Source organism: Cannabis sativa, chromosome 4, assembly GCF_029168945.1.
Source record: "Cannabis sativa cultivar Pink pepper isolate KNU-18-1 chromosome 4, ASM2916894v1, whole genome shotgun sequence".
Lineage (NCBI taxonomy): Eukaryota > Viridiplantae > Streptophyta > Magnoliopsida > Rosales > Cannabaceae > Cannabis > Cannabis sativa.
The window spans coordinates 76,744,019-76,770,001 of NC_083604.1; the positions used below are offsets into that span (position 1 = coordinate 76,744,019).

A 25,983-nucleotide genomic window follows, 5' to 3' on the forward strand; every position below is an offset into this window, starting at 1 on the left:
ATGTGTTCAACATAAATTGATGGAAAAAGAAAAATGTGCTGTAAAGATTGCTGTAAAATCTAACTTGTAAAAAATGTAGATTTTTAGCCGCAACAGAACACAGTGGATCAAGAAAATTTTTAGTTAATAATTTTTGGACTGCCCTCACCATTTTAGTAATTTCACCTTTGACATACCAAAATGATTTTTGCTCAGATAAGATATTGCAGTCAAATTAACAAAAGTGTAAATAAATAATACAATAATTGCATATTTTCCCTTAACATTCAAGTGTTCTTTCTTTCTCATCTTCTTTTCCCATAAAGGGTTTGATTATTTTCATTTAATGATAAAGAGTTCAACAGCTACATTGTAGCAAAATTCTCAAAATAGAGTTTATCTAATGAAAAAAAAACAAACATATGGAAGAAGCTTTAATTTTGGATTGTAAAAGCAACTCTAAATGGTATTTTTTTCTTTCTTTTCTTTTACTATCATGAAAGCTCTTAAAATGAAAAGACTTTAAAGGTTAAAAATTAAAATACCCTAATATATAATTAGCTTAATTATTGGAGTAATTTTTGTGATCCTATATATATTTATACAATAGAGCGAAGAATCTGTAAGAAAGACGTTAGAAAAATGGGAGGAGCTAAAGATGTACTTTTTCTGTTTTTTTGAAGAAATTGTTTGAAAGTTCAAAATCCAAATGTTGTAGTAATTGATAAAATTAAAACAGTTGCAGAAGAAAGAGCCATATGATATGAAGCTTCATATTATAGAGATGTACGGCTTGAAGTTTCTAGGAACTTTCCTTTTGCTTTACTTAAAACTTAATAATAAGCAAGATTTTGATTTTGTACCTAAAATCATTCATTTGTTGGCAACCATAAGATAATAAAACAGTGGTTTAAACCATAATAAACAAGGTTTAGTAATGGTGTGACATTTTTTCAATTATATTGTATAATTCAACTATTTTAATAGTACATCAACTTCCACGAAATTTCAAGTGTAGTGAAAATATAATATTTAGTTTGGACAAAATCAAATTTATAATGTCACTATCCAGAAATAAATATATAATAATCCTATTATGTTTTCTTACTCTTTCCATATTTCTTTATAGTACTAATTTTGAACTGTGATTCTTTTTTGGCTGTTTCTTATTATTTTCCCAAGTCTCAAATTATTGGCATATTTAAAGGTGTGTTACTTGATTTATATATGGAATGTTTTGAATCCTTTCTTTATATTACACTAAAAAAAGTACCATTTTTTTTTATTATATTAATTTCATAACCCTAAAGATTCCAACAGTAAAATTTTGAAAAAGCTTCACTCATATAACATTTTAATTAGGCACTAGTTATCTAAAAATATTTAAAAGGTGACATTTTGCGAATAATTAAAAGTTTTTTATAATAAATATTAAATTAAAATATGTATAAGATAATATATAATTATATCAATAAGTATAATAGCATTTATCATATTTATACACAGTACAAAAATGTAGTTAATTAAAGGCCATACTGAGTAAATTGAGTACATGAATGTTTTTTTCTCAATTAGCAAGTACCTTTAATCTAAGTGTTAGAAAAATACAAGAAGTACTAACATATTACAAGTAAGAATGAGTACATATTATAAAGATTCAAAGCTATTTTTGCAGCTGAAATATAAACTTGGGACCAAACAAGTTAGATAAAATATTGGGGTCCCACTTTCTATTTTCACTTGTTAATTCTTAATTTTCATCACTCACGAACAATCCGTAGACAACAAAATTATGCAAAATAACTATATATATTCATAGAAAGAGATAGATATAATAAATGTCACTTTAAAGAATCACTCTTCAATTCTATATACATTAACTACTCCATTGTTTGGGCTCTAATTGGAGTAGTAGTAGCAACATAGAAATAAGCTCATTCAATAGAAATTAATACAGAAGAAGAAAATCAAAAACAAAAATCAACAGAAGAAATATATCTATCTAGCTAAAAGATATTTGGTCTTTTTTTTCCCAAGCAATATTTGATCATGAAGCAGAAGGCATCATTGGCAATACTAACATGGATGGTTTTTGCTATTTTGTTCTTGATGAGTGGCTTTGTCAATGGGGAGAGGGTGTTAAAAGATATAAAGCCAGAAACTTTGGTTAATCATCATGAAGAGAAACATTCTGGGATTTTAATTAGAGTTATTCATTTTTTCTGGGAGGGTGGAAAATCTTCTTACCAACATGTTTGGCCTGTAAGTAATTTATATCATATCACATTATGTTCATGAAATTCTTGTGTGTATAAATAACTCAACATGGTTTTATTATTTACTTAATGGTTGCACAGGAGATGGAGTTTGGCTGGAAAATCGTTGTGGGATCGATAGTTGGATTCTTTGGCGCGGCTTTGGGAAGCGTTGGAGGCGTTGGAGGTGGCGGAATTTTTGTTCCAATGCTTACTTTGATTGTTGGTTTTGATCCCAAGTCTTCTACTGCCATTTCAAAGTGTAAGTCTCTTACTTTGTGTTCTTGTACAAAATAATACCCTGGGCTCAATTTTCGTGAAATGCTGGTTTAAAATAGTATTTAGTCTTCTATTTTGGGTTGTGAAGTGCATAAATATTTATGAAATTTTGGGGTTGTAGGCATGATTATGGGAGCTGCAGGGTCAACAGTATACTATAATATGAGACTTAGACACCCAACATTGGAGATGCCTCTTATAGATTATGATCTAGCCTTGCTATTTCAGCCAATGCTCATGCTTGGAATTAGTATTGGTGTGGCTTTTAATGTCATGTTTGCTGATTGGATGGTCACTGTTCTGCTCATCATTCTCTTCTTAGGTAATAATAAATTTACATTGCTTAATTATTATTATTGTTATCAAAACCAGTCTTGTAATGAAATGCACTGAAAAAACACAGGTACATCTGCAAAAGCCTTATTGAAAGGTATAGACACATGGAAAAAAGAGACTGTGATGAAAAAGGTAACCATATCAATTGTTAATTTTGCTTCATTTTCTTTAACAAACATTTTTTTGGTTTGTCAAACATGTTGATGAGGTGTTTCAGATCTTACTCGAATTTCAGGATGCACAGAAACAGCAAGAATCAGAATCCAAACCAGGTGATGAATCTGGTTCAGACTACAAACCGCTACCGAGCGGTCCAACTGCGAAACACGAGGAGGAAGTGAGTACCAACCACTCCTCCGTTATGAAAATGGCATAAGATATGGAATGAAAAAATAGAACTTTAGTTCATTTTGAAAAATGATACTGTCTCGAAGAGTGCATTTAATGTGTATCAACTACCAAAGATTTTAATGCTTTCTAAACATAAATACTCTTTGAAAAACTTTCAATTTAAACCATTATGCTTTCATTTTCTTGAATTTTACCATTACTACTTATATGCAGGTGCCTATGCTGCAAAACATATATTGGAAAGACTTATCACTTCTAGTGTATGTTTGGGTGGCTTTCCTTATTGTTCAGATTGTTAAAGTAAGTCTCATTTCTCTATGATTTAACCTATCAAAGTAAGAAATTTGCGTGTGTTTGGTTGGTGTGAGATTTGTGGGGTTTATCTTAAACTTAGCAGTTATTAAATTTTAATCCCATTTTGATAATTAGATAAATACCTTTATGCATACCCCCTTTATACAGGATTGTTCTTATTTGTACATTTTTTAATGCTAGAAGAAGAACCTATAGTGGTTGTAATAAATTTCTCTCTATATGCAGACATATGCCAAAACTTGCTCCATCAAATTTTGGGTCTTAAACTCCTTGCAGGTAAGGTTTAGTAACCAGAAACAGATAAATTAGTTGTGTGGCCAATCATACCTTACTGTGCCAATTGGAATTTTGTGTAGGTGCCAATTGCTGTATCAGTTACACTTTTTGAGGCCATCTGTTTATACAGAGGGACTAGAGTGATTGCATCCAAAGGAAAAGAAATCACAACTTGGAAATTACATCAAATATTTATGTACTGCTCTTGTGGAATTATAGCTGGTATGGTTGGTGGATTGCTTGGCCTTGGTGGTGGTTTCATATTAGGACCTCTTTTCCTTGAACTGGGAATCCCTCCTCAGGTTTGTTTTGTAGTGAAATCTTTTTCAAACTTTGAACCAAACACACAGCTAAGTTATGAAAAGACTCAATTTTGACTAACTGGGCTGATCAATTAGCAACAAAACTAAATTGGGTTTTGCATAGAAAGACAAACTACATTAAATGACTGTGTATGTACTGTTTGTTTACTTAGGTGGCAAGTGCTACATCAACATTTGCTATGGTATTCTCATCTTCCATGTCAGTTGTACAGTATTATCTTCTCAATCGTTTCCCAGTTCCATATGGTAAGATTTGGTAGCCTTTAGGAAAAAAAAATATTATAAGACCTTTATTAAAAAAAAATATATGTGTAATATTTGCAAAAATTATTAAAAAAAATGTGTATTTCTATAAAAATAAAAAAAAAATTGAATTCCTAAACTAAGATCTATCTTAAGCACAAACCTATTCTGCCTTAGTTTAAGTGTGATCTCAATAGCAAGTATCAATTAAAACAAATACCTAAAAAAAAAGGGACAATTTCAAAAAATTACAAAAATAACAAAAAAAAAATATATATATAAAAATATTGTTGTACGAAAATTTAAATATTTTTTATGGTTTTTAAGATTTTATTTATATATAATACGATATTTTTATATATTTTTATAGTGTACTTGATCTTAATTTTTTGTTAGTTATATATTATTTTGATGTTGTTTTGTTATTATTTGTGGTTTACCAAAAATTACATATGTAATTTTCTAAAAAAGAAAAATTCATAAACATCTCAAATTCTATATAAAATTAGCTCTAATGGATAACTTAATTTCTTAATAGTTTTGAGTTCACTAATTTTTATATCTTTTGCAGCTTCTTACTTTGTTCTTGTTGCTACAATTGCTGCATTTACTGGTCAGCATGTAGTTCGAAAACTAATCGCGATTCTTGGTCGAACATCAATAATCGTCTTCATACTAGCTTTAACCATATTCATCAGCGCAATCAGTTTAGGTAAAATTTCAAATTAATAAAAATAAAATCATCAAACATTTTGATTAAATTATTAAAATGATTTATTGGATTATTATAGGTGGAGTTGGCATAGCAAATATGATTGAGAAAATGGAGAACCAAGAATACATGGGATTTGAAAATTTCTGCCACCAATCTTGAATATGCTCTGTAATATAAAGCATTGAAATTTCAATTTCTTTTTTCTTCTTTTGAATGGTTATATATTTGAGCACTGGAATTTTCTTATCATTCTCATAAAATGTTCTCCTTGTGAAACAATGTCATTTGTCATTATTCAACAAATTATTGTAACAAAACTCTTCTTTAATAATACAATAAGATGGTAATGTTTCATACATTCTTTTTTATTTATTTTTTAATATTGTGCTAATTATTAATGTTATAATAAACAGAATGTTATAGAATGTTAGACTATAAAACTACACTTATTAATAATTTAAAAATGATGTGAAACTCTATAAATATGTAATTGTGTAGTTATTATATTTATAGGATATGGAATTTGAAAATAGAATATCGGTTCAGTTAGAGATTAGCACTATCTCAAAGAGTGCATTTAGAGTTTAGTACTGACTCGAAAATTGCATTCCGATACAATTAATATTATATCAATTGGTAAAAATAATAGCTACATGACAATCTCTAATTGAACTAAAATTTTATTTTTTCATTCCATATTACATAATAGCTACACAATTATATATTTATAGATTTTCACATTTTTTTCAAATTATTAATAAATCCTTATAGTATTTTCATAATTTAACAAAGAACACTCAACAAATTTTAGTGTGGGATGGTTAAATGATTTGTTGGACTGTATAGTATGATTTTATTTTCAAAGTTGTCATTACACATTTTATACAGAATGTATTATATTGCATTGATTACTTTCTTGAACAAAATAATTTGATTTTATATATTTATTAACTAATTTGTTTAGTTACATGTACCAGTAGAAGAAAGAAGCATCTCTAGTGGATCATATAAAATATCAGTAGTTTTTTTTTTTTTTTTTTTTTGAATACCAAATATTTATATATATTTTATGATGGGTTATATTGTTTTATATATTATTCTCTTTGTTAATCTAAGATGGGTTGGGTGTTAATGTTTTGATAGGAGGAAGTTTTGTATTTTGTTTTGTTTGATAATACACTGTAATGTAATATCATTAATTATTATAGTGTTATATTCTTCTTCTTCATTTTTTTGTGTCCCACACACATGATTATATTAAACAATTCATATGTTTTGGCTAGAAACATTAAACAAATCTTGAAAGTTTGATAATAAGCAATTTTTTAATCATTATGCTGTTTTAGATGGGCGTTGAGAGGAAAGGTGTTTTCAGTTTTATTTTGTTTGATAATAAACAATTATTGAATGTTTGATAATAAAAAATTCCTGCATCTCTGTTGCCATTTTCTAAATTGTGTTATTTATTTTTATTTTATTTTTTTGCAAGAAAAAAAATTGTGTTAACTTTTAAAATTTGTAAACCATAACGTAATAATAAAAAAAAGTACGAAAAACATGTAAAAAAATCAAGATAAGAAACTCCAAAATGGCATTTAAAATAGAAGCCCATTTTCGGCCCAAACTAGGGAGTGGCCCAATTAATTAGTCTGAAATTCGGTATCCGTCAAGGAGTAACGCCCAAATTCTACAGAGGAAATTACACTGCATACGTCTTTTAAATTAATACCTTTAACTTTTACTTTCTCTTTCAAAATCTATGTTTACCTCTTTTTTTAATTATTTTACCAATTTTACCTCTATCACTTCACGATAGTCTCTATTATTCTCTAATCAAAATTTTGTCCCAACTTTTTCATAAATTTACACATCTACACATCCATCTCCAAATAATACAATCAATTATGTTTGAAATTGTGTCTTGGTCATGTAAGAGTGTAAGAATAATTTAAGTACAATACTCATAAAAAGATGTATATTTGAATTAAATTTTATTTGAAGATAAATTTGATTAATATATAAATAAAAGATATTCTTCAACTTCTCCCAATTCCATACTTGTACCAGACCCAAACTCAAAAATCCAAACACTAAATACAATACGCACTTTTCGAAATTTGACAAAAAAGAACTCCAATACAAAAATCCGATAAGGATAGGGAAATTTCATAATCCATAGTTTAAAAAATACCAAATTATTAAAACAACACCCCTTAATTATACTATACCATTTTATCTTAATAAGTTTTACTATGACTCAAACTACCATTCCCAGTTAATTTTTTCAAAAATCTCAAAAAGACTTTCTCTCTCTAATTCTCTCATTCTCTCTCATGCCTAACGGACCCAATTGACCCTCCGCTCTCTCTCTCTCTATCTCCAACGACCCCTTTCACCCACTCTCGACCCACCGACAACACACTTCACCATTCGACCATTTGACGATCCAGAGCCCCCGACCACCGCCATTCCTCCACTGTTGACCCACCTCCTCATTGGAAGATTAGATTTAAAAAAAATTATGAGTTAAGAATTTGTTTAGTAGATTTAATTTAATCTGATCATTGTATGTATTGAAATAATGTGTTTCTTGGATTTCTGTGAGATTTTTTGAATTTGTATTTGTTTAAAACATTAGATGGTGGTAGTGAGTTTGGTTTTTCTGCCAAAATTTGATTATCAATGGGTTATTGATACTTTATCAATGGTTTTTATCTGTGCACCACTGAACAAACATAAATCATCGATAACATAACAATAAATGTCAAATTGACAAAACACAAACAAAAATCATCGATAAATTATCGATAACTTGCATTGATAAACTATCGATAAATTCCATCAATAACCTATTAATAATCTGTCGATAAATGTCAAATTGACAAAAGTGTATTACACAAATATAAATCATCGATAACTTATCGATAAATATATTTTTTGCCAGAAAATACCATAACCACCATCATCTAAGGTCTCATACAAACATAAATCCAATAATAATAATTAAAAAAAATAAATGAATACAAAGATGAACGCAAAATCTGGTGGGCATCTAGTCGGGCTCAGAGACGAGATTGCCTTCTCAGTCTGGAGAACACTCGCAGATAAAGACGGAGATGGATGGAGGTTTGGGGCCTCTAGGTTTTTTCGACGCTTGAGTGCTATGGAAGTTTGGGTCCCGGGCCCAATTAAGTTCAAAATTCGGTATCCAAATAAGAGTAACGATCAAATTTCACAAAGGAAATTATATTACATACCTCTTTTAAATTGATACCGTTGATTTTTATCATCTTTTTTAAAATCTATTATGTTTACCTATTTTTCAATTATTTTATCAATTTTACCCATATCACTTCACGATAGTCTCCATTCTTATTTAATCAAAATTTGCTCCAACTTTTTCACAAATCTACACATCCATCTCAAAAAAACACAATCTATTATATTTGAAAGTGTCTTGATTATGTAAGAGTGTAAGAATAATTTAGGTAATGGGTACAATATTTATAAAAAGAGTATATTTGAATTAAATTTTATTTGAAGGTAAATTTAGTTAATGTAAATAAAAAATATTCTTCAACCTTTTCCAATTCCACACCTGTATTTGACCCAAAATCAAAAATCCGAACACCAAATACAATACACACATTTTGTGAAATTCGACACAAAAGAAATCCAATACCAAAATTCGATAAGGATATGGAAATTTCAAAAATACCCAATTACTAAAACAAAACCCCTTAATTATACTATACCATTTTATCTTAATAATTTCTATTATTACCCAAACTATCCTTCCCATTTAATATTTTTAAAATTCTTAACCAGTCCCTTGACTTTCAAAAGTGGTTGAGGTCCAATTTTTGGGATATCCCACTATTTTTGTGGGTATATAGCCACCTTTGAGCTTCATGCGAGGTTGGATGATGCTGGGAGAGTGTTGGATGTGTAAGACTGTGGGAGTACCTCCTAGGGTACAACCTGACTGACTAACCCTATAAGGGGTAGTACTCACCTTGGGGTGGTACTCCCAAGACATCGCCTCTTGCTCCTCATGTTGTTTTTAGTGCTTAGTAGTATGTGTTTTTGATACTTAGAGTAAGTATTGTACTAAATGGGATGTGATATTAGGACCATAAGAGTGTAAGAGATTACGAGTTGTTGACCGAGGTTTTCGGCAACTAATAAAATATTATAAAATTATTGAGCTGTAAGAAAGTGAGAGAAGGATTTTTACGTGGTTGGGGCGTTAATGAGCCTTAGTCCACGAGTCTTTGTTATTTATGGATGTATTTAATACAAAGATTATACTTGGGAGAATTTCACCCTTATAAATACAGAGAATGTTCTTGGTGAGTATTTACTCTACTTGCTCATATGCAGCCCAAGATTCTCCCTCCCATTTAATGAGCTTTTGGGGGTATTTATAGTGTTTTTGGTGGGGTAATCCCTAGAATTGTCCTTACAAGTGTATCTGTAAGTATCCATAAAGTTGGGTATTTCCAATGAATGTACCATGGGTAATGCATGGTCAAATCCCTAGGTGCTGTAGGGTTTTTATGTGGAATGTCCTTATTGCCTTTTTGATTGACGTGACTCTTCACAGTGTAGCCGTCGCTAGACTTAAATGATCATTACTGTGGCGCTGCTGGTTGGAGGTTGTGCCGTCAGACTTTATTGCGTGTAGCAGTCCCAACACGCTTCCTCCCATGCGGCATTTAATGCGACTTGATTGCTCAGGAGAAACCTGACACCTCGCGGAGATGCCTTAGCGTTATATGAGCTTCCGGGAGCATATTGAGTTCCACGTGCCTTCTCCGGGACCTACGTCCGGGATGTTACCTTATGGCATAAAGACTTAGCAAATATTGTGGATTGCTTGATCCACGTGTCCCTGTCTGATTGGTCCACGTATATTGGGCAAAATTAGGGGCAACATTTACCCCCTAAGCCTTGTTTATTTGAAAAATGAAACAAGGCTTGTTCAAGTGCCTCCGGTTGACTCCTCGGTTTCCTGGCACGAGCTTTGAGCGTGTGAGGGTGTATTTAATGATGGCTTTTAACGCAGCGATTCACTTTTTGCAGGGGTCGATTCGTTTCACGCCCATTAATTGATACGGCGCATTAATGGTGTCAGACGGATACTCAAGCGTTTCCACCGCCTTTATTGTAAATCAATCTGGTCCGTTGATCTTTGAGCATTTGAATCGTGCGCTTCCCTCACCGTTCGATTGGTAGGTGATGACGCCTGTTCCTCATGCATTTTTGCCTATAAAAGCCACCACCTTTTCTTCATTTTGGTTACTTCCCATTTCTTGCCAACTTTGCTCAAATTTCCTAGAGAGAAAATTCTCAGACCTAAAACAAGGCCTTCAAACACTTTGCGATTTTCCCAGTTCTTCTTCGCTCGTTGCTACCAGTCCTTCTTGTCTTTACTCGACTTGCAGCAGGACCCCCAGTTCAACACTTCATCGTAAGTTTTTTGCATCCTTTGCTTTATTATTGAATGGCATGCTATTACTTATCTGTTTGTTCTTTTCTGGGTTTGCATTCGAAATTTCTGGACATGCAAGTGTTGAAATCCTTCATGTAGTCTGTTTGAATTTACTGCTCTAGTGATAGGATTGCCATTGTCACGCCTCTATTGTTATTGTGTATTTTCTTTGTAGAAAGCCATACGTTCTTCGTATAATGGTTGTTTAGGGCATAGGATAGACCCTTTTTTTTTCTTTCTGTTTTCCTTATCGCGTAAAGCCGTCTTCTGTGAATTTACTGCACCCGACACTTGTCCAGGGAATCCTTCCAGGGTTTCCTGTGTGACACGTGTCCGGAGGGGGCCTCTTTCCAGCGGTTAGGGGACCCTCATTCCCTTTTTCTTAATTTAGGGTTTGGTATGGGGCCTAACTGCTGGAATTTTACTCTTTTTACAGAATAGAAAAATGTCTGCTTCTGGCTCAAAGTCCTCAAAGAAAAGTGGTAAGCGCATGGCTACCCTTGAAGAGGTCTCCCTGGGACCCGTTGCCCAGGAGGGGTATAAGTCCCGGGCGACCGAATGGGAAGCGGCTGAGCTTTATTCCACCTTCACCTGTCCCCACCAATTGGAGAACATTGTGGAGGTTGCTGGAATCAAGCCTTTCACCTCAGGAACCTACCATCGGCCACCTCGCGACGCGGAGACGCCCAACCACAACTACGGCGGCTTTGGGGCCTGGAGCCAAACGTACCTGATGGCTGGTGCCATGCTTCATCTTCAGGATTACTTTGTTAATTTTCTAGTTTTTGTCGGCCTTGCGCCATACCAACTTATTCCCCAAGCATACCGCCTGCTTTCAGGCTTATTTATTTTTTATGCCGCCCGGGGATGGGGATCTCCCCGCCCGGCGGAAATTTTGTATTTTTATGAACTTGTTTTCGTCCCCAAGAAGGGGGACAAACTTAAGGACGGTTTTTATGGGTTCCGGGCCCACCCTGCTAACGAAGGGGTGGTCCCGTATAACAGGCAGACTCACGTTAAGGAGTATCGCCATCGCTTTTTCTTCTCCTCCGGGTTCCGGGCAGTGGACCATCCGGAGCTCCTTACTGAGTGGGTGAGGATTCCTCCCTATGAACGGACTGCACCTACTCAGGCCTTTCTTCGGAGAGCCCAGGCCTTTGCCTCTTACGACCGGGTCGATCTTGACGTCGGGGGTCTGGTCACTACGGAGAACTGTAGGAAGGCAAAACTCATCCTTCCGCATCAATCCGTGGAGGACTCTAATCTTTCCCGGGTTATCTGTCCCAATATGAGGGCGTCGGTCGCAAAGAAAACCTTCCGGGACGAGATCATCGCCACGGCAGAGAAGAAATACCAGGAGTATCTCTACCGGAAGGCCCAGGAGAAGGCGTACTCTAAGGCCCAGGCGGCTTCCGGGAGGACGCTCCGCGTGGGGAGCCTAGTGGAGAGAAGGAGTCAGGCGATTGGCGGAAAGCCCCTTCACATTGGGGATTCAACGGAGAGAAGGGCTCCCAGGCCACAGCCTTTGGTTCCAGAGCCGAACACTGGGGCTCCTGGTGCCAGCACTTCCGGCGCCGGCGGTAAGTCTCCTCTGGTAGTTCATTATGTTCCTTCTGTTGGCGAGTATGCCAATCTTAGGCCCGTAGGGTTTGACGAGCGTCTGTATAGGTTTAGGATGCCCTCGACCCGGTGGGGGGATCACTTGAAGGAATTTTATTTTTCAAACTTAGGAGATTTCTTAGGTCGGTCCCGGATGGGTTCTGGCCCTCCGGAGCCCGTTCCCTTAGATCCTTCAGCTTACATTGCATCCAGCTGGTTCCGGCCTTCGGACAGCTATCTCGGAGATGATGCTGCCAGCATAAAAATTCGGAACTTTGCTAGGGCCGAATTAGAGAGTCAGGGTAGGACTAGCTTATTTGCCATATCTTGTGTCGGTGGTTTCCCACGGCTATTCTAACACTTGCTTTCTTTTGTTGTAGCAGGTATCTCCATGGACGCCATCTTGGATCAGCTCGCTGGGGTTCACACTCCTGAGGCTCCTCCTGCCTTTACTTCTTCCGCGATGGTCCCTGCTCTAAAGACTTCTTCCAGCGCTCCCCCCGACACTATTGATTTAGTGGATGACGAGGAGGTGCTGCCAGGAGAAAGTCAAGAAAAGCAATGAGGCTTTTCTGAGGAAGTTAAAGAAGGTGCAGGAGGGCTCCGGGCTCTTCCTGAGGAAGTTGAAGAAGGTGAAGAAGAGCAAGAAATTGCTATGATTCGCAAGCGTAAGGGCAAAATGATTGCCCAGGAAGAGCCCAAGCGGCCTCGGAGAGCTGATACTCCGGCCCACGGTCTTGATGGTGGGGTCTCTCCCATGGAAGAGCATACTGCCCCTCCCAACATTGTGCTGACTCCGGTTCCTAGAGACGATGCGAGGCAGGAGCTCCGGATAGCCAAGCATAACTATGCCATGGATGAATACTCCCGGGGGTTTGCTGAGGTGGAAGCCCTTAGGAGGGTTCTTCGGGTTGAGGTGCAAGACACCATCAACAACCCGGAGTACCAGGATCCGTGGGACTTAAATTTGGACCCCCTATCGGACTGGTTCCGTCGCTTCCTTGGGCCCACCTTGGCTCCCTTCGCCGCGGAGATGACTGGCGAGTTTGCTTCTCAGCTTACCCAGTGCGCGCCTAAGCGGTTCGCTACTTGTGCCTCCCTGAACTCCATCTTCCAGGTCCAGGATCTCAGCCACTCCCTCACTGTGGTAAGTGCTTCGTAATTTTGCTTTTCCCCTTATTCTTTTTGGAGATTCTTTCTTACACTTGCGTTGTTGTTTAGCTTGCTGCTGAAGCTGGCCGCCTCTCCAAGAACATAATCAACCATGGCTTCGTTCTGTCTGACTTTGGGGACATGAACGAAGTCAGGAAGGTCCTTCAGGATCTTACTGCGGAGAGGCAGCTTTACCAGGAGGCTGCTGAGCGCCGGGAGGCTGCTGCCAAGGCCAATGAGGAGGAGGCCAAGCGGAGGGAAGCCCAGGCGGAGGCCATGATCCGGGATGAGGCCCTGCGGAGAGACAGGCTGGAGGCCAAGCATCAAGAGGAGCTAAGGGCGGAGGGTGAGGCCACTGCAAAGGCCAAATGGGAGCTCCGGGAGGCCAGGGAAGCATTGGACGAGATGGTTGCCAAGGTGAGATCCTTAGAGGAAACTCACCAAGCAAACTTAGAGTCCAGGGCCGCTCTAGCCACGGAGCTGAAGGAGCTCAGGGACTTCAAGGAACAAGCCTCCAAGAAAGCAAAAAGAGCTGAGCTTCTTTCTCCCGTTTCCTGCGGCCGGTGCCCTAAGCGCTTCGATGATGGGGTCTTCATGGCTTGGTCTACCAATGACCAAAATATCAAGCTAACCTTCTATCCCAAACCTGAAGAGATGATCGCCAAATTTCGGGAGAAGAAGAAAAAGCTTGATGCCATGGTAGAGGCACGCATCAGACCTCGCCTTCCTCCGCGCATTGACTAGGCCGCTCGAGATTAACCCAGTACAACCAGGATTCCACCCACTTCTCTTATTATTATTATTATTTTCTTTTTATATATATTTGTTTACATACAGCTACCCTGAGACAATACATTTATGTAGCTGTTTTTTATTGAAAGGGGAGACAATTTCTAACGCATGTCCCCAGGCCATTTGTATATATTTGACCTGCCCTTTGGGCTAGGATATTTATATGTGATCTCTTTTGACGCACATATTTCTCTTCTTTTTGACCTGTCCTTTGGATCAGGATTTTTATACTTATGCTTTTTATTTTTGTGCATACTTTTCCTTTTTTTTTTTTGCCCTTTGGGTCAGAATATTTTACTTAGTTTGTTTTCTGTCTGTCCGTGCGGTATACCCTAGTACCCCCCTGAGTGGCATAGAAACTTTGTTTTTAAGGCACTCAGTTTTATTCAACATGTGGAGGAGGTATACATTTGGACGGTACAAACTCTTTAAACAAAGTCTAAGTTATATTTTGGCTATTGGTAATATTTTCTGAGGTGATCGGCATTCCAGGCTCTTGGCACAATTGTTCCATCCATTCTTTTTAGCTTGTAAGTGTCGGAGCCGATTTCGTCATCGATTTCATATGGTCCTTCCCAATTTGGCCCAAGTACCCCCACTCCGGGTTCCTGGGTGGCTGGGAAGACTCTTCTTAGGACCATATCCCCAATAGTAAATTTTCTGTTTTTAACCTTAGAGTTAAAATACTTGGTCACCTTCTTCTGATAAGCTGCCATTGTTAGGTTATAATTAACCTATATTTCGGGTCTTTAAAGTTAGCATTATCTCGTCTATTGGTGTCTTTTGGAGCAGTTTTACGCTTGATTTTCATTATTTCAGGTTCCCGGGGTGTTAAAGTTCGAATTCAGTCAAATGGCGAAAAACTGGGACAAACTTGGAAAAAATTGGAAAATTCGGTTCCTGAAGCATCAGTAGTCACGACCTCCAGAGAGCCAGGTCGCGACCCTTTTTCCTGGTCGCGACCCTGGTCGCGACTTCGTAAGATAGGCAGAAACTCGGTTTTTCGAGTTTTGCCTGTAGTCGCGACCAGCTTAAATGCTAGTCGCGACTATGTACGGAAATCGCAGATTTGACCTAATTTTGATTTTTCACTCAATTGGAGGCTCACCACTTATCCCTATATAAGGAATACGACATTGAAGGTCAAAAGGGAAGCAAAAACAGACCTAATAGTGGAGGCAAAGTGGAGAGGAAGCTATCTTGAAGACCCGGAGCGATACCACCTTCTAGTTTCTTTCTTTTACCCTTTTTATTCATCTTTATGTTTGTTTTTATTTCTGAATTAATCATGGATGTTTTTAGAGTTATTATGAACTAAATTTCCCAATAAGGGAGGATGATGAATGTTGTTTAAGTTTATGCCTAGTTAATAAATAATTGCCATTCCTTCATCTTATGTGTGAATACTATCTTTATTTGTGTTTAATTTCATGTGCAAGCTTGATCACCTTTTACATGCTCTATGATCCTAATTCGAAATCTGAAAAGTGAGAATTAGGAATGCTAAAATTTGGATAGTCTAGGTTTTGATGTAAAACGACAGTATTTACATAGCCTAGTGACTAATAGATTATTGCTTAATGCTGATTTTGTGTTGATCTAATTAAGAAGTTAATTAGAGAACATATTATTTAGAACCTAAAAGATCTGAAAAGAGTTAGGTTAATTTATAATCTGTCTTTCACATTGAGATAAGGATAGCAATTAGGCATTAACATAGGTAACTTATCAACAGGATTCACTTCCCTAATCTCTCATCTTGATTAATCTTCGTTTATTTTCTCTTTAATTTCTGAGTTATTTACTTTTAAAATTGCAACTTATTATTTTACCAAATAGAATCATAATTATAATTTAGTAGTACTCAATCCAATTCCCTGTGGTTCGACCTCACTTGCGTGAGATACTACTTGATACGTACACTTGCGTAATAAACAGAATTTTCGTAACAAGTTTTTGGCGCCGTTGCCGGGGAATTGTTTAAAGATTGATATTACACAAAATTATACTAACTTCTACTTTGGTATATTTTCTCTTGCTGATTTTTCTAACCTTTTTCTTGCAATATTTTCTTGATTTATTTCAGGAATCATAAGTGTATGCGCCGTCAAGGACAAGCAGTGATATTGCCAGTTGATCCCGAAATCGAGAAAACTTGTAGAAGAAACCGAAAGAACAAGAGGCAAGAGGGAGTTTCAGCAACTGCTGAAACTTCAGACATCATGGCTGCCAATGCTGCAAACAATGGAGGCAATAACGGTAACAATGGTGGCGCAGTAGAAGATCAAGCTAATGGCCGCAGCTTGAGAGATTACATTCTCCCTACTCTGACGGGAGTGCAGTCATGTATCAGGCCACCGGCAGTGGAAGCAAACAACTTTGAGATCAAACCTGCCATACTGCAGATGGTGCAATCTTCAGTTCAGTTTGGTGGCCTCCCTTCTGAAGATCCTAATCTGCATCTCTCTAATTTCATGGAACTTTGTGAAACCTTTAAAGTTAATGGAGTTAGTGATGATGCTATTCGACTGAGACTGTTCCCATTCTCTCTTAGAGAGCGAGCCAAGAGTTGGCTAAACTCCTTGCCACCCAACTCTATTGCCATGGGAATGATCTGGCAACGAAATTCTTGTCAAAGTTCTTTCCTCCAGCCAAGTCTGCAAAGCTGAGAGGAGAAATTAATAACTTCTGCCAACAAGATAATGAATCTCTCCATGAGGCTTGGGAGAGGTTTAAAGATTTGATCAGAAAGTGCCCTCACCATGGTATAGAGAAGTGGATGCTGGTCCACAACTTCTACAATGGGTTGGTAGGAAATACAAGAACTTTAATAGATGCTGCAGCTGGGGGAGCCTTTATGAGGAAGAGTGCTAATGAGGCATATGATCTATTAGAGGAGATGGCTCTAAACAATCAACAGTGGCCAACAGAGAGGAGTCAATCAAAGAAAGTAGCTGGTGTGTTAGAGGTCGATGCCATCACCAAGTTGACAGCACAGGTTGAGGCATTGACAAAGATAATTGCAGGGCAAGCTAAACAAGCCCAAGTTGTGTGTGAATTATGTGGGGGAAGCCATCACTTTTCAGAATGCCAAGCTGATGTGGATGATTTGCCAATGGATGAAGCTAAAGCCATTGGAAATTATTCACAGAACAACAACAACAATTATGGGTTCAACCAGGGTAACAACCGAAGAAACAGTGGGTTCTATCAGCAACGAAATCAGAACCAGAATCAGAATCAACAGTTTAATCAGCAACAAACCTCTGGTGGAAATTCTAGTTTGCAGACAGATTTACTGCTTCAATTCATGACTGAAACTAGATCTTCAATCAAAGACCTGCAGACACAGATGGGCCAACTAGCAACTCAAGTAGCAACCCGTCCTCAAGGGAATTTGCCTAGCACAACTGAAGTAAACCCCAAGGAAAACTGCAAGGCAATTACCCTGAGAAGCGGTAAAAATTATGATGGTCCTGAATTGCCACAACTAGTGAATGGAGAAAAGGAGAATAAAGAGCAACCGATGTCGACCCCAACACCCACTCCAACGAAGGCTACTGATAGTCAACCACAGCCACAGCAGTCTCCACCAATTAATATAGATCACCATGTGAAAATACCCTATCCTCAGAGGCTCAGAAAGTCAAGTCTGGACAAGCAGTTCACCAAATTCCTGGAAGTGTTCAAAAGACTTCACATTAACATTCCCTTTGCTGAAGCTTTAGAGCAGATGCCTCGTTATGTGAAGTTCATGAAGGAGATATTGTCTAAGAAGAGAAAATTGGAGGACTATGAAACAGTGGCATTAACTGAGGAGTGTAGCGCCATTTTGCAAAAGAAACTACCGCCCAAGCTTAAAGATCCGGGTAGTTTCAATATTCCATGCTCTATAGGGGGTTCGGTGGAAACCAAGGCTCTGTGTGATTTGGGAGCAAGCATTAATCTAATGCCATTGTCTGTCTTCAAAAGGCTAAGATTGGGAAAAGCAAAGCCTACAACAGTGACTTTACAACTGGCAGATCGTTCTCTGACTCATCCTCGTGGGATAATTGAAGATGTACTGGTGAAGGTTGGTAAGTTTATCTTCCCTGCTGATTTCCTAATTCTTGATATGGAAGAAGATTCAACTATTCCCATTATCTTGGGAAGACCATTCTTAGCCACGGGCCGAGCATTAATAGATGTTCAAAAGGGGGAGTTAAAGTTGCGAGTGCAAGATGAAGAGGTCATTTTTAATGTTTTTGCTCCAACCGACATTCCTACCTGTTGTAAGATTGAGACAGTGATGATTTCTTCTGCAAAAGCTGATAAGAAGAAAGCAAAGCCTAAAGAGCGACTTCGAACGATTCGGCGACGTTGGAAAAGATTGATGTGTGGTAGTTCTGAAGGTGAGCTTACTCTTGTGCAAAAATCTGAAATCAACACTATTGGTGGACAATTTTCTTCATTTAGTACGAGGGCTCTTTTGGATGAAAAGGGTCCACCCAACCCTTTCTGAGAGGGTCTCAGGTAAGTTTCTTCTCTCTGCATATTACTGTATACATTGGGGACAATGTAATATTTAGTTTGGGGGGAGAGGCTTAAAAATTTTAAATTCTGCACTTTAATTTCTGCATTTTAATTTTATGTTTTAGTTTTTTGTTTTAGTTAAGGAATGGCAATAAGCTTGATGATAGTTGTATGCTGCTGATTAGTGTGATGTGATCTGAAACTGTAAAATAACTGTGTGCTTGATTTTGTTAACTCTTTGGATTAGTTTGGATGCTTAGAAACCTGTGTTTTTCTGCAAGTACTCAATTTGTGAAAATTGTTATAAATGTTTTACTATGGTTTGTGGTAAGATTGACAGGATAGCTTAGAACTTGCATGTTTATTCTTTTGAGGCAAAATCCTTGATAGTGTTCAATTGGAATATGACTTAGGCATTTGTTGGATAGTTTGAGCCTTTCAAGCCTACCATAATGTGTATCCCTAGTTACCCTTTTGAGCCTTAACCTGTTGAGTTTTCACCCATTGATTTGAAATTTTGCAACCACACTATTAATCTTTGTTCTCACCATGATTATCCATGATATCATAAGCTATATGATTAGTTTGGGGGAAAAGAAACATTTAGTGTGACGAAATAGTGAGAGGGAGAAAATTTTTTGTAAGATTGAGAAGAAAGAAAAAAAGAAAAAAACAAAAAAAATTGTGTAATTCAATGTCACTGAAAAAAAATACTTGAAAAAGAAAAAAAAAAGAGAAAAAAAAATATATAAAGTATATGAGTTCAGTGATGTTGGAAAATAGTAAATATATCTTCTCTCAATCTTGGTAGATGTGGGAACGCTATGGGGTATTGAAAAAGAAAAGTAAGAAGCTTGTGGGTTCTGTTGTGCGCTTATGATATTTTGAGCCAAAAGTGTTTTTTTTGCCTATCCCTGAATATCTGAGCCATATCACCTAAACCTTGAAAAGACCTAATGATTCCAAAGAATACTGTCAACATTAGTGGAGAAAGGTAAGCATGCAAGCTTATGAGCTATCGGGTTGTGGAACTAAAGGAAAGAGTAAAACTCTTATAACAGTGTTTCACATTTGAGTAGATTGTTGCAGTTGTACATAGTGATTATAATTGAGCATCCGAGTTAATTGTTAGAGTTAGTAAGATCAAAATTCTAGTTTAAGCAAGGAAGAAAGCAGAGCATGAGTCAGCAGTGTAGTGATTATCTGATAGCGTAGTTAGTTTTTTTTTTTTATCTTACTCGGGGGCGAGTAAGAATCTAGTTTGGGGGAATTTGTTAGGTTATAATTAACCTATATTTCGGGTCTTTAAAGTTAGCATTATCTCGTCTATTGGTGTCTTTTGGAGCAGTTTTACGCTTGATTTTCATTATTTCAGGTTCCCGGGGTGTTAAAGTTCGAATTCAGTCAAATGGCGAAAAACTGGGACAAACTTGGAAAAAATTGGAAAATTCGGTTCCTGAAGCATCAGTAGTCGCGACCTCCAGAGAGCCAGGTCGCGACCCTTTTTCCTGGTCGCGACCCTGGTCGCGACTTCGTAAGATAGGCAGAAACTCGGTTTTTCGAGTTTTGCCTGTAGTCGCGACCAGCTTAAATGCTAGTCGCGACTATGTACGGAAATCGCAGATTTGACCTAATTTTGATTTTTCACTCAATTGGAGGCTCACCACTTATCCCTATATAAGGAATACGACATTGAAGGTCAAAAGGGAAGCAAAAACAGACCTAATAGTGGAGGCAAAGTGGAGAGGAAGCTATCTTGAAGACCCGGAGCGATACCACCTTCTAGTTTCTTTCTTTTACCTTTTTTATTCATCTTTATGTTTGTTTTTATTTCTGAATTAATCATGGATGTTTTTAGAGTTATTATGAACTAAATTTCCCAATAAGGGAGGATGATGAATGTTGTTTAAGTTTATGCCTAGTTAATAAATAATTGCCATTCCTTCATCTTATGTGTGAATACTATCTTTATTTGTGTTTAATTTCATGTGCAAGCTTGATCACCTTTTACATGCTCTATGATCCTAATTCGAAATCTGAAAAGTGAGAATTAGGAATGCTAAAATTTGGATAGTCTAGGTTTTGATGTAAAACGAAAGTATTTACATAGCCTAGTGACTAATAGATTATTGCTTAATGCTGATTTTGTGTTGATCTAATTAAGAAGTTAATTAGAGAACATATTATTTAGAACCTAAAAGATCTGAAAAGAGTTAGGTTAATTTATAATCTGTCTTTCACATTGAGATAAGGATAGCAATTAGGCATTAACATAGGTAACTTATCAACAGGATTCACTTCCCTAATCTCTCATCTTGATTAATCTTCGTTTATTTTCTCTTTAATTTCGGAGTTATTTACTTTTAAAATTGCAACTTATTATTTTACCAAATAGAATCATAATTATAATTTAGTAGTACTTAATCCAATTCCCTGTGGTTCGACCTCACTTGCGTGAGATACTACTTGATACGTACACTTGCGTAATAAACAGAATTTTCGTAACAGCCATCCGTATTTGAGACTCATTCCGAAGTTCTTCGACTTGATCCAAAGCCTCTTGAAGCAAAGCTTGATTCGTGGCTGGATCGTAAGTTGTCCTCCTGTGGGATGGGAATAACGTTTTTACCGGGACCATCGCTTCACAACCGTACGCCATTGAAAAAGGCGAGTGACCGGTCGTGGTTCTGGGGGTCGTCCGGTAGGCCCATAACACTCTTGGCACCTCTTCAGGCCAGTTGTTTTTGCAGGCCAGCAGCTTTTTCTTCAAGGTGACCTTTAGGATTTTATTGACTGCTTCCGCTTGACCGTTTGTTTGAGGTCTGGCCACCGCGGAGAAGCTTTTCACTACTCCGTGTTGGTTGCAGAAGTCAGTAAATTCCTCACAATCGAATTTCTTTCCATTGTCAGAGACTATTTTGTTAGGCAAGCCATATCGACACACTATGTTTTTAATAACAAAGTCCAGTGTTTTTTTAGCAGTTATTATCTTCATAGGCTCAGCTTCCGTCCATTTGGTGAAGTAGTCTACTGCTACTATTGCATACTTTACTCCTCCTTTTCCTGTTGGCAGGGACCCAATAAGATCTATTCCCCATACCGCGAAGGGCCAGGGACTAGTCATCAGGGTGATTTCATTTGGAGGAGCTCTCGGTATGTTCGCGTACCTTTGGCACGAATCACACTTTTGGACATAGTCTATGCAATCTTTTTTCATTGTTGGCCAGAAGTACCCTTGTCTCAATATTTTCTTTGAGAGACTGGGTCCTCCCGTATGATCTCCACAGAACCCTTCGTGGACCTCTAGCATGATTTGTCTAGCTTCAGGGTCCGATACACACCTTAAATAAGGCATGCTGAGTCCTCTTCGGTAGAGAATTTGATCCATCATTACATAACGATGAGCCTGATACTGAATATTCCGAGACAGTGCCCTTTCTTGGGGCAACTCACCTTTTGTTATGTATTTTATGATGGGGACCATCCAGCTGGGTTCTTGCCCAACTGTTAGCGTGGTCTCTTTTATTTTGATGCTTGGCCCTGCTAAGCGTTCCACTGGTACTACCCCCACCTCTTCGATTTCGCTATCCGAAGCTAACTTAGCCAGACAGTCCGCGTGAGCGTTCTTTTCCCGGGGGATTCTTTCTATTTTGTAGTCCGTGAACTCGTGGAGCAGCTCTCGGACTATTGTTACGTACGCGGCCATTCGCTCGCCGCGTGTTTGGTATTCTCCGGATACCTGGTTTACGACCAGTTGGGAATCACTATAGACTTCCACTCTTTTGGCTCCTACAACTTTTGCTAATTTCAGCCCTGCTATTATGGCTTCATATTCGGCCTCATTATTTGAAGCTGCGAAGTCAAACCGTAGGGCCGCCTGGAGTCGTAGTCCAGTTGGTGATATCATAGCCACTCCAGCTCCGGAACCGTTTTCATTGGAGGCTCCGTCTACAAATACTCTCCATGTGGGGATTGGCGGTACCGGCGTATTCGCGGTTGCCTCGGCTTCGTTGCATTCAGTAATGAAGTCCGCCAAGGCTTGGCCTTTTATAGAAATTCGGGGCATGTAGTGCAAGTCGAATTGACTTAGCTCCATTGCCCACTTGAGGAGCCTTCCGGACGCTTCAGGTTTTTGGAGGACTTGTCGGAGCGGGTGATTGGTCAGAATTTTGATCGGATGTGCTTGGAAGTATGGCCTCAACTTCCTTGACGCCATCAGGAGGCAAAACACCAGTTTTTCAATGACTGGGTATCTTGTTTCGGCCCCTATCATGCGCTTGCTGACATAGTACACGGGATGCTGAGTTTTCTCTTCTTCCCGGACTAGGGCAGCGCTGACCGCGTGTTCGGAGACAGCCAAATAAAGAAATAGGTCTTCTCCGAGGACGGGTTTTGATAAGATAGGAGGCTTGGCCATGTGCTCTTTTAGCTTTTTGAATGCCTCCTCGCACTCGTCCGACCATTCGAACTTTTGGCACTTCTTTAGCACGTTGAAGAAGGGTATGCACTTGTCCGTGGACCGTGAGATGAAGCGGCTTAAAGCAGCTACCTTTCCGGTCAGGCTCTGCACATCTTTATGTTTTTTGGGGGATGGCATGCTCAGGAGAGCCTGGATTTTTTCCGGATTTGCCTCAATCCCCCTTTGACTGACGATGAAGCCCAGGAACTTTCCTGATTTGACCCCAAAGGTGCATTTCTTTGGGTTGAGCTTCATGTCGTATCTCCGGACCACTTCGAAGCATTCTTCTAAGTCGCTTGCATGGTTGTTGCATGCTTTGGATTTGACGAGCATGCCGTCTACGTAAACCTCCATGTTTCGCCCCAAGAGGCCTTTAAACATCCGGTTAACCATTCTTTGATAGGTTGCTCCGGCGTTTTTCAGTCCGAAGGGCATGACTAAGTAACAGTATACCCCCTTATCGGTCCTGAAGCTAGTGCACTCATGGTCTGCCGTATGCATTTTTTATTTAATTGTACCCAGCATATGCGTCCATGAAGGATAGCAGTTTGAATCTAGAAGTGGCATCTACCATCTGGTTGATCCTGGGCAGCGGGAAGCAGTCCTTTGGACAAGCTTTGTTTAGATCGGTGAAATCTATACAAACTCGCCAAGTTCCGTTCGGCTTGGGCACCAGGACCGGATTGGCCAGCCACTCCGGATAGTATACGTCGCTGATCATGCCGTTAGTCAAAAGTTTGTCCACCTCTTTCTCTAGAGCTTCAGCTTTCACCGAGTCGAGCAGGCGTCGCTTTTGCTGGACGGGGGGCATGTCCGGATTGACGTTGAGTACGTGGGTGATGACATGAGGGCTTATGCCAGTCATGTCTTCTTGGCGCCATGCAAAGATGTCGATGGCGCCCTTCAGTGTTTTTATTATTTTTTCTTTTTCCTCTGGATCTAGGTTCTTCCCTAGCCGGAGTACTTTGGTGGAGTCGAGGTCGCACACTGATACTTCCTCGACGTCCTCCATTGGTTCCACAATTCTTTCGGACCCCACACGGGGGTCCAACTCATCCTCTTCAGCCACTTCTGGCTCAACTGACTCCCGGACCATTAGCACGGGCAGGTGGGTTGCGACATTGTAACATTGTCTTGCTTCCCCCTGGTTTCCCCTCACAGTTCCGATTCCGGCCTCCCGGGTAGGGAACTTTAGGCACATGTGCCGAATCGATGTGACTGCGCCAAAGTCCACCAAGGCCGGTCGGCCGAGGATCGCGTTGTAGGCTGTCGGACAGTCCACCACTACGAAGGTGCAGTATTTGAATGTGCTCTTGGGGGTGTCTGGGCACAAGGTGACTGGGAGCCTTACTTTTCCCATCGGGATAAGTGTCGTCCCGTTAAACCCTGTGAGCTGGGACCCACTGGGTGAGAGGTCCCGGTCCGTCAAGCCTATCGCGGTGAAGGCTTTCTTGAAGAGTAGGTTCACGGAACTTCCATTGTCAATTAAGACTCTAGCCACCACTTTATTCGCGATGGGGGTCTCTATGACCAATGGGTCATGATGAGGGAAGCGCACTGTCTTAGCGTCTTCTTCCGTGAACGTGATGGGTTGGTCCATCAACCGGGGCCTTTGAGCTGGGAGTTGAGTAACTTCCCACACCTCATTGTGTTTCGCGGTTCCTGCATATCGCTTAAGCTCCTTGCGAGTAGTTCTTCCGATATGGGGACCTCCAGAGATCATGGCTACCCTCCCATTAGGCCGGGGCGGCAGACCGGGGATATGCTGGGCGTCTCCCGTGGGAGCAGCTGGAGCCAATGCCCCTGCTGTACCCCCCGGTGTTCCCTGAGGCATGCCCATAGTCGCCTTACCCGGATTGAGGTGGGGCAACCTATTTTTGATCCACTCATAGAGGTGGCCTAATCGGATTAGATTTTCGATCTCGTCCTTGAGATTCTTACATTCATTGGTGCTATGACCGATGTCGTTGTGGCACTCGCATCTCTTGCTCGGATCTCTCCGGGAGCTATCTTTGTACAACGGTTGTGGTCTCCGGTAGTGTGTATTTTGCCTAGTAGCAAAGTACACACGCTCTTGGGAGTCCGACAACTCCGTGTATTGAGTATACTGGGGGGTGTACCCCCTTTTCTGGCGTTTCTCTCCCGTCTGGGTGCTGCCCTTGAAGGATCTTTTACTCCTCGAACCCTGGGAAGGGCCTGCCAAGCTAGCAGCCAAAGCAGAGTGTGAAGGAGCTTGTCCATTCACTCCGGACGGGTTGCCAAAATGGGATGATGCTGGTGCCAAGGCTTGGCCCTGGCTATATCCGGGGGTAGCAGAGAATTCTATGCCACTTGCTTGTGGAGTTGCGGTCGGGGTAGTACCCGAGGGCGATACTCCGGGCATGTACCCTGCTATTCCGGTGGGATAGTATCCTCCGTAAGCCACGATTTGGGCTTCTTCGAGGTTGATATATTTTTGGACTCTCTTTTGGAAGTCCAGAAGGCTAGCAGCTCCTTCTTGCTGCAGTTCGTTCCAGAAAGGAGTCCCTGTACGGATGCCTGCTTGGAGAAGTGCAAGCTGTTGTCCGTCGTCAACTTTCTTGGTTTTTGAGGCTTCCTCTCGGAACCTCTTTATATAATTCTTCAAGGTCTCGGTGGGCAGTTGCTTGATATTAGTTAAGGCACTGACCTCCGCATTGACCTTTCTTGCGGCGACAAACTGTCTCCGGAAGTTGGTCTGTAGTTTGTTCTGACAGCCCACGGATCCTGGTTCCAGTTTTTTGAACCATTCCTCCGCGGACCCACTTAGGGTAAGTGGGAAGCACAGACATTTGGCGTCATTGCTGACCCTCACGACCGTCATGACACGGTTGAACTGCGACAAGTGGTCGCTAGGGTCGGAGTTCCCGGTATAAGCTGCCATT

General features: G+C 39.3%; 1 protein-coding gene and 1 non-coding gene across 3 annotated transcripts; one reads left to right on the forward strand and one right to left on the reverse strand.

Moving 5' to 3' along the window:
• Window positions 1–1,764: 1,764 nt before the first annotated feature.
• On the forward strand, window positions 1,765–5,428 carry LOC115714419 (sulfite exporter TauE/SafE family protein 3). Of its 2 annotated transcripts, none has more exons than XM_030643121.2 (11): window positions 1,765–2,241; window positions 2,337–2,496; window positions 2,635–2,835; window positions 2,917–2,981; window positions 3,085–3,186; window positions 3,414–3,500; window positions 3,741–3,791; window positions 3,872–4,093; window positions 4,267–4,360; window positions 4,929–5,069; window positions 5,149–5,428. In XM_030643121.2, the coding sequence occupies exons 1-11, from the start codon at window positions 2,029–2,031 to the stop codon at window positions 5,229–5,231; spliced, it is 1,419 nt and encodes a 472-aa protein (XP_030498981.1). In that variant the 5' UTR covers window positions 1,765–2,028; the 3' UTR covers window positions 5,232–5,428. The 2 variants fall into 2 exon arrangements, with proteins under 2 accessions (XP_030498981.1, XP_030498980.1); XM_030643120.2 differs by having other exon boundaries at window positions 1,800–2,241; window positions 3,067–3,186.
• An 11,343-nt stretch (window positions 5,429–16,771) lies between these two features.
• Window positions 16,772–16,878, reverse strand: LOC115708373 (small nucleolar RNA R71). Its single transcript, XR_009687699.1, has one exon. It is a non-coding gene; the product is annotated as a small nucleolar RNA R71 (small nucleolar RNA).
• Window positions 16,879–25,983: the final 9,105 nt, after the last annotated feature.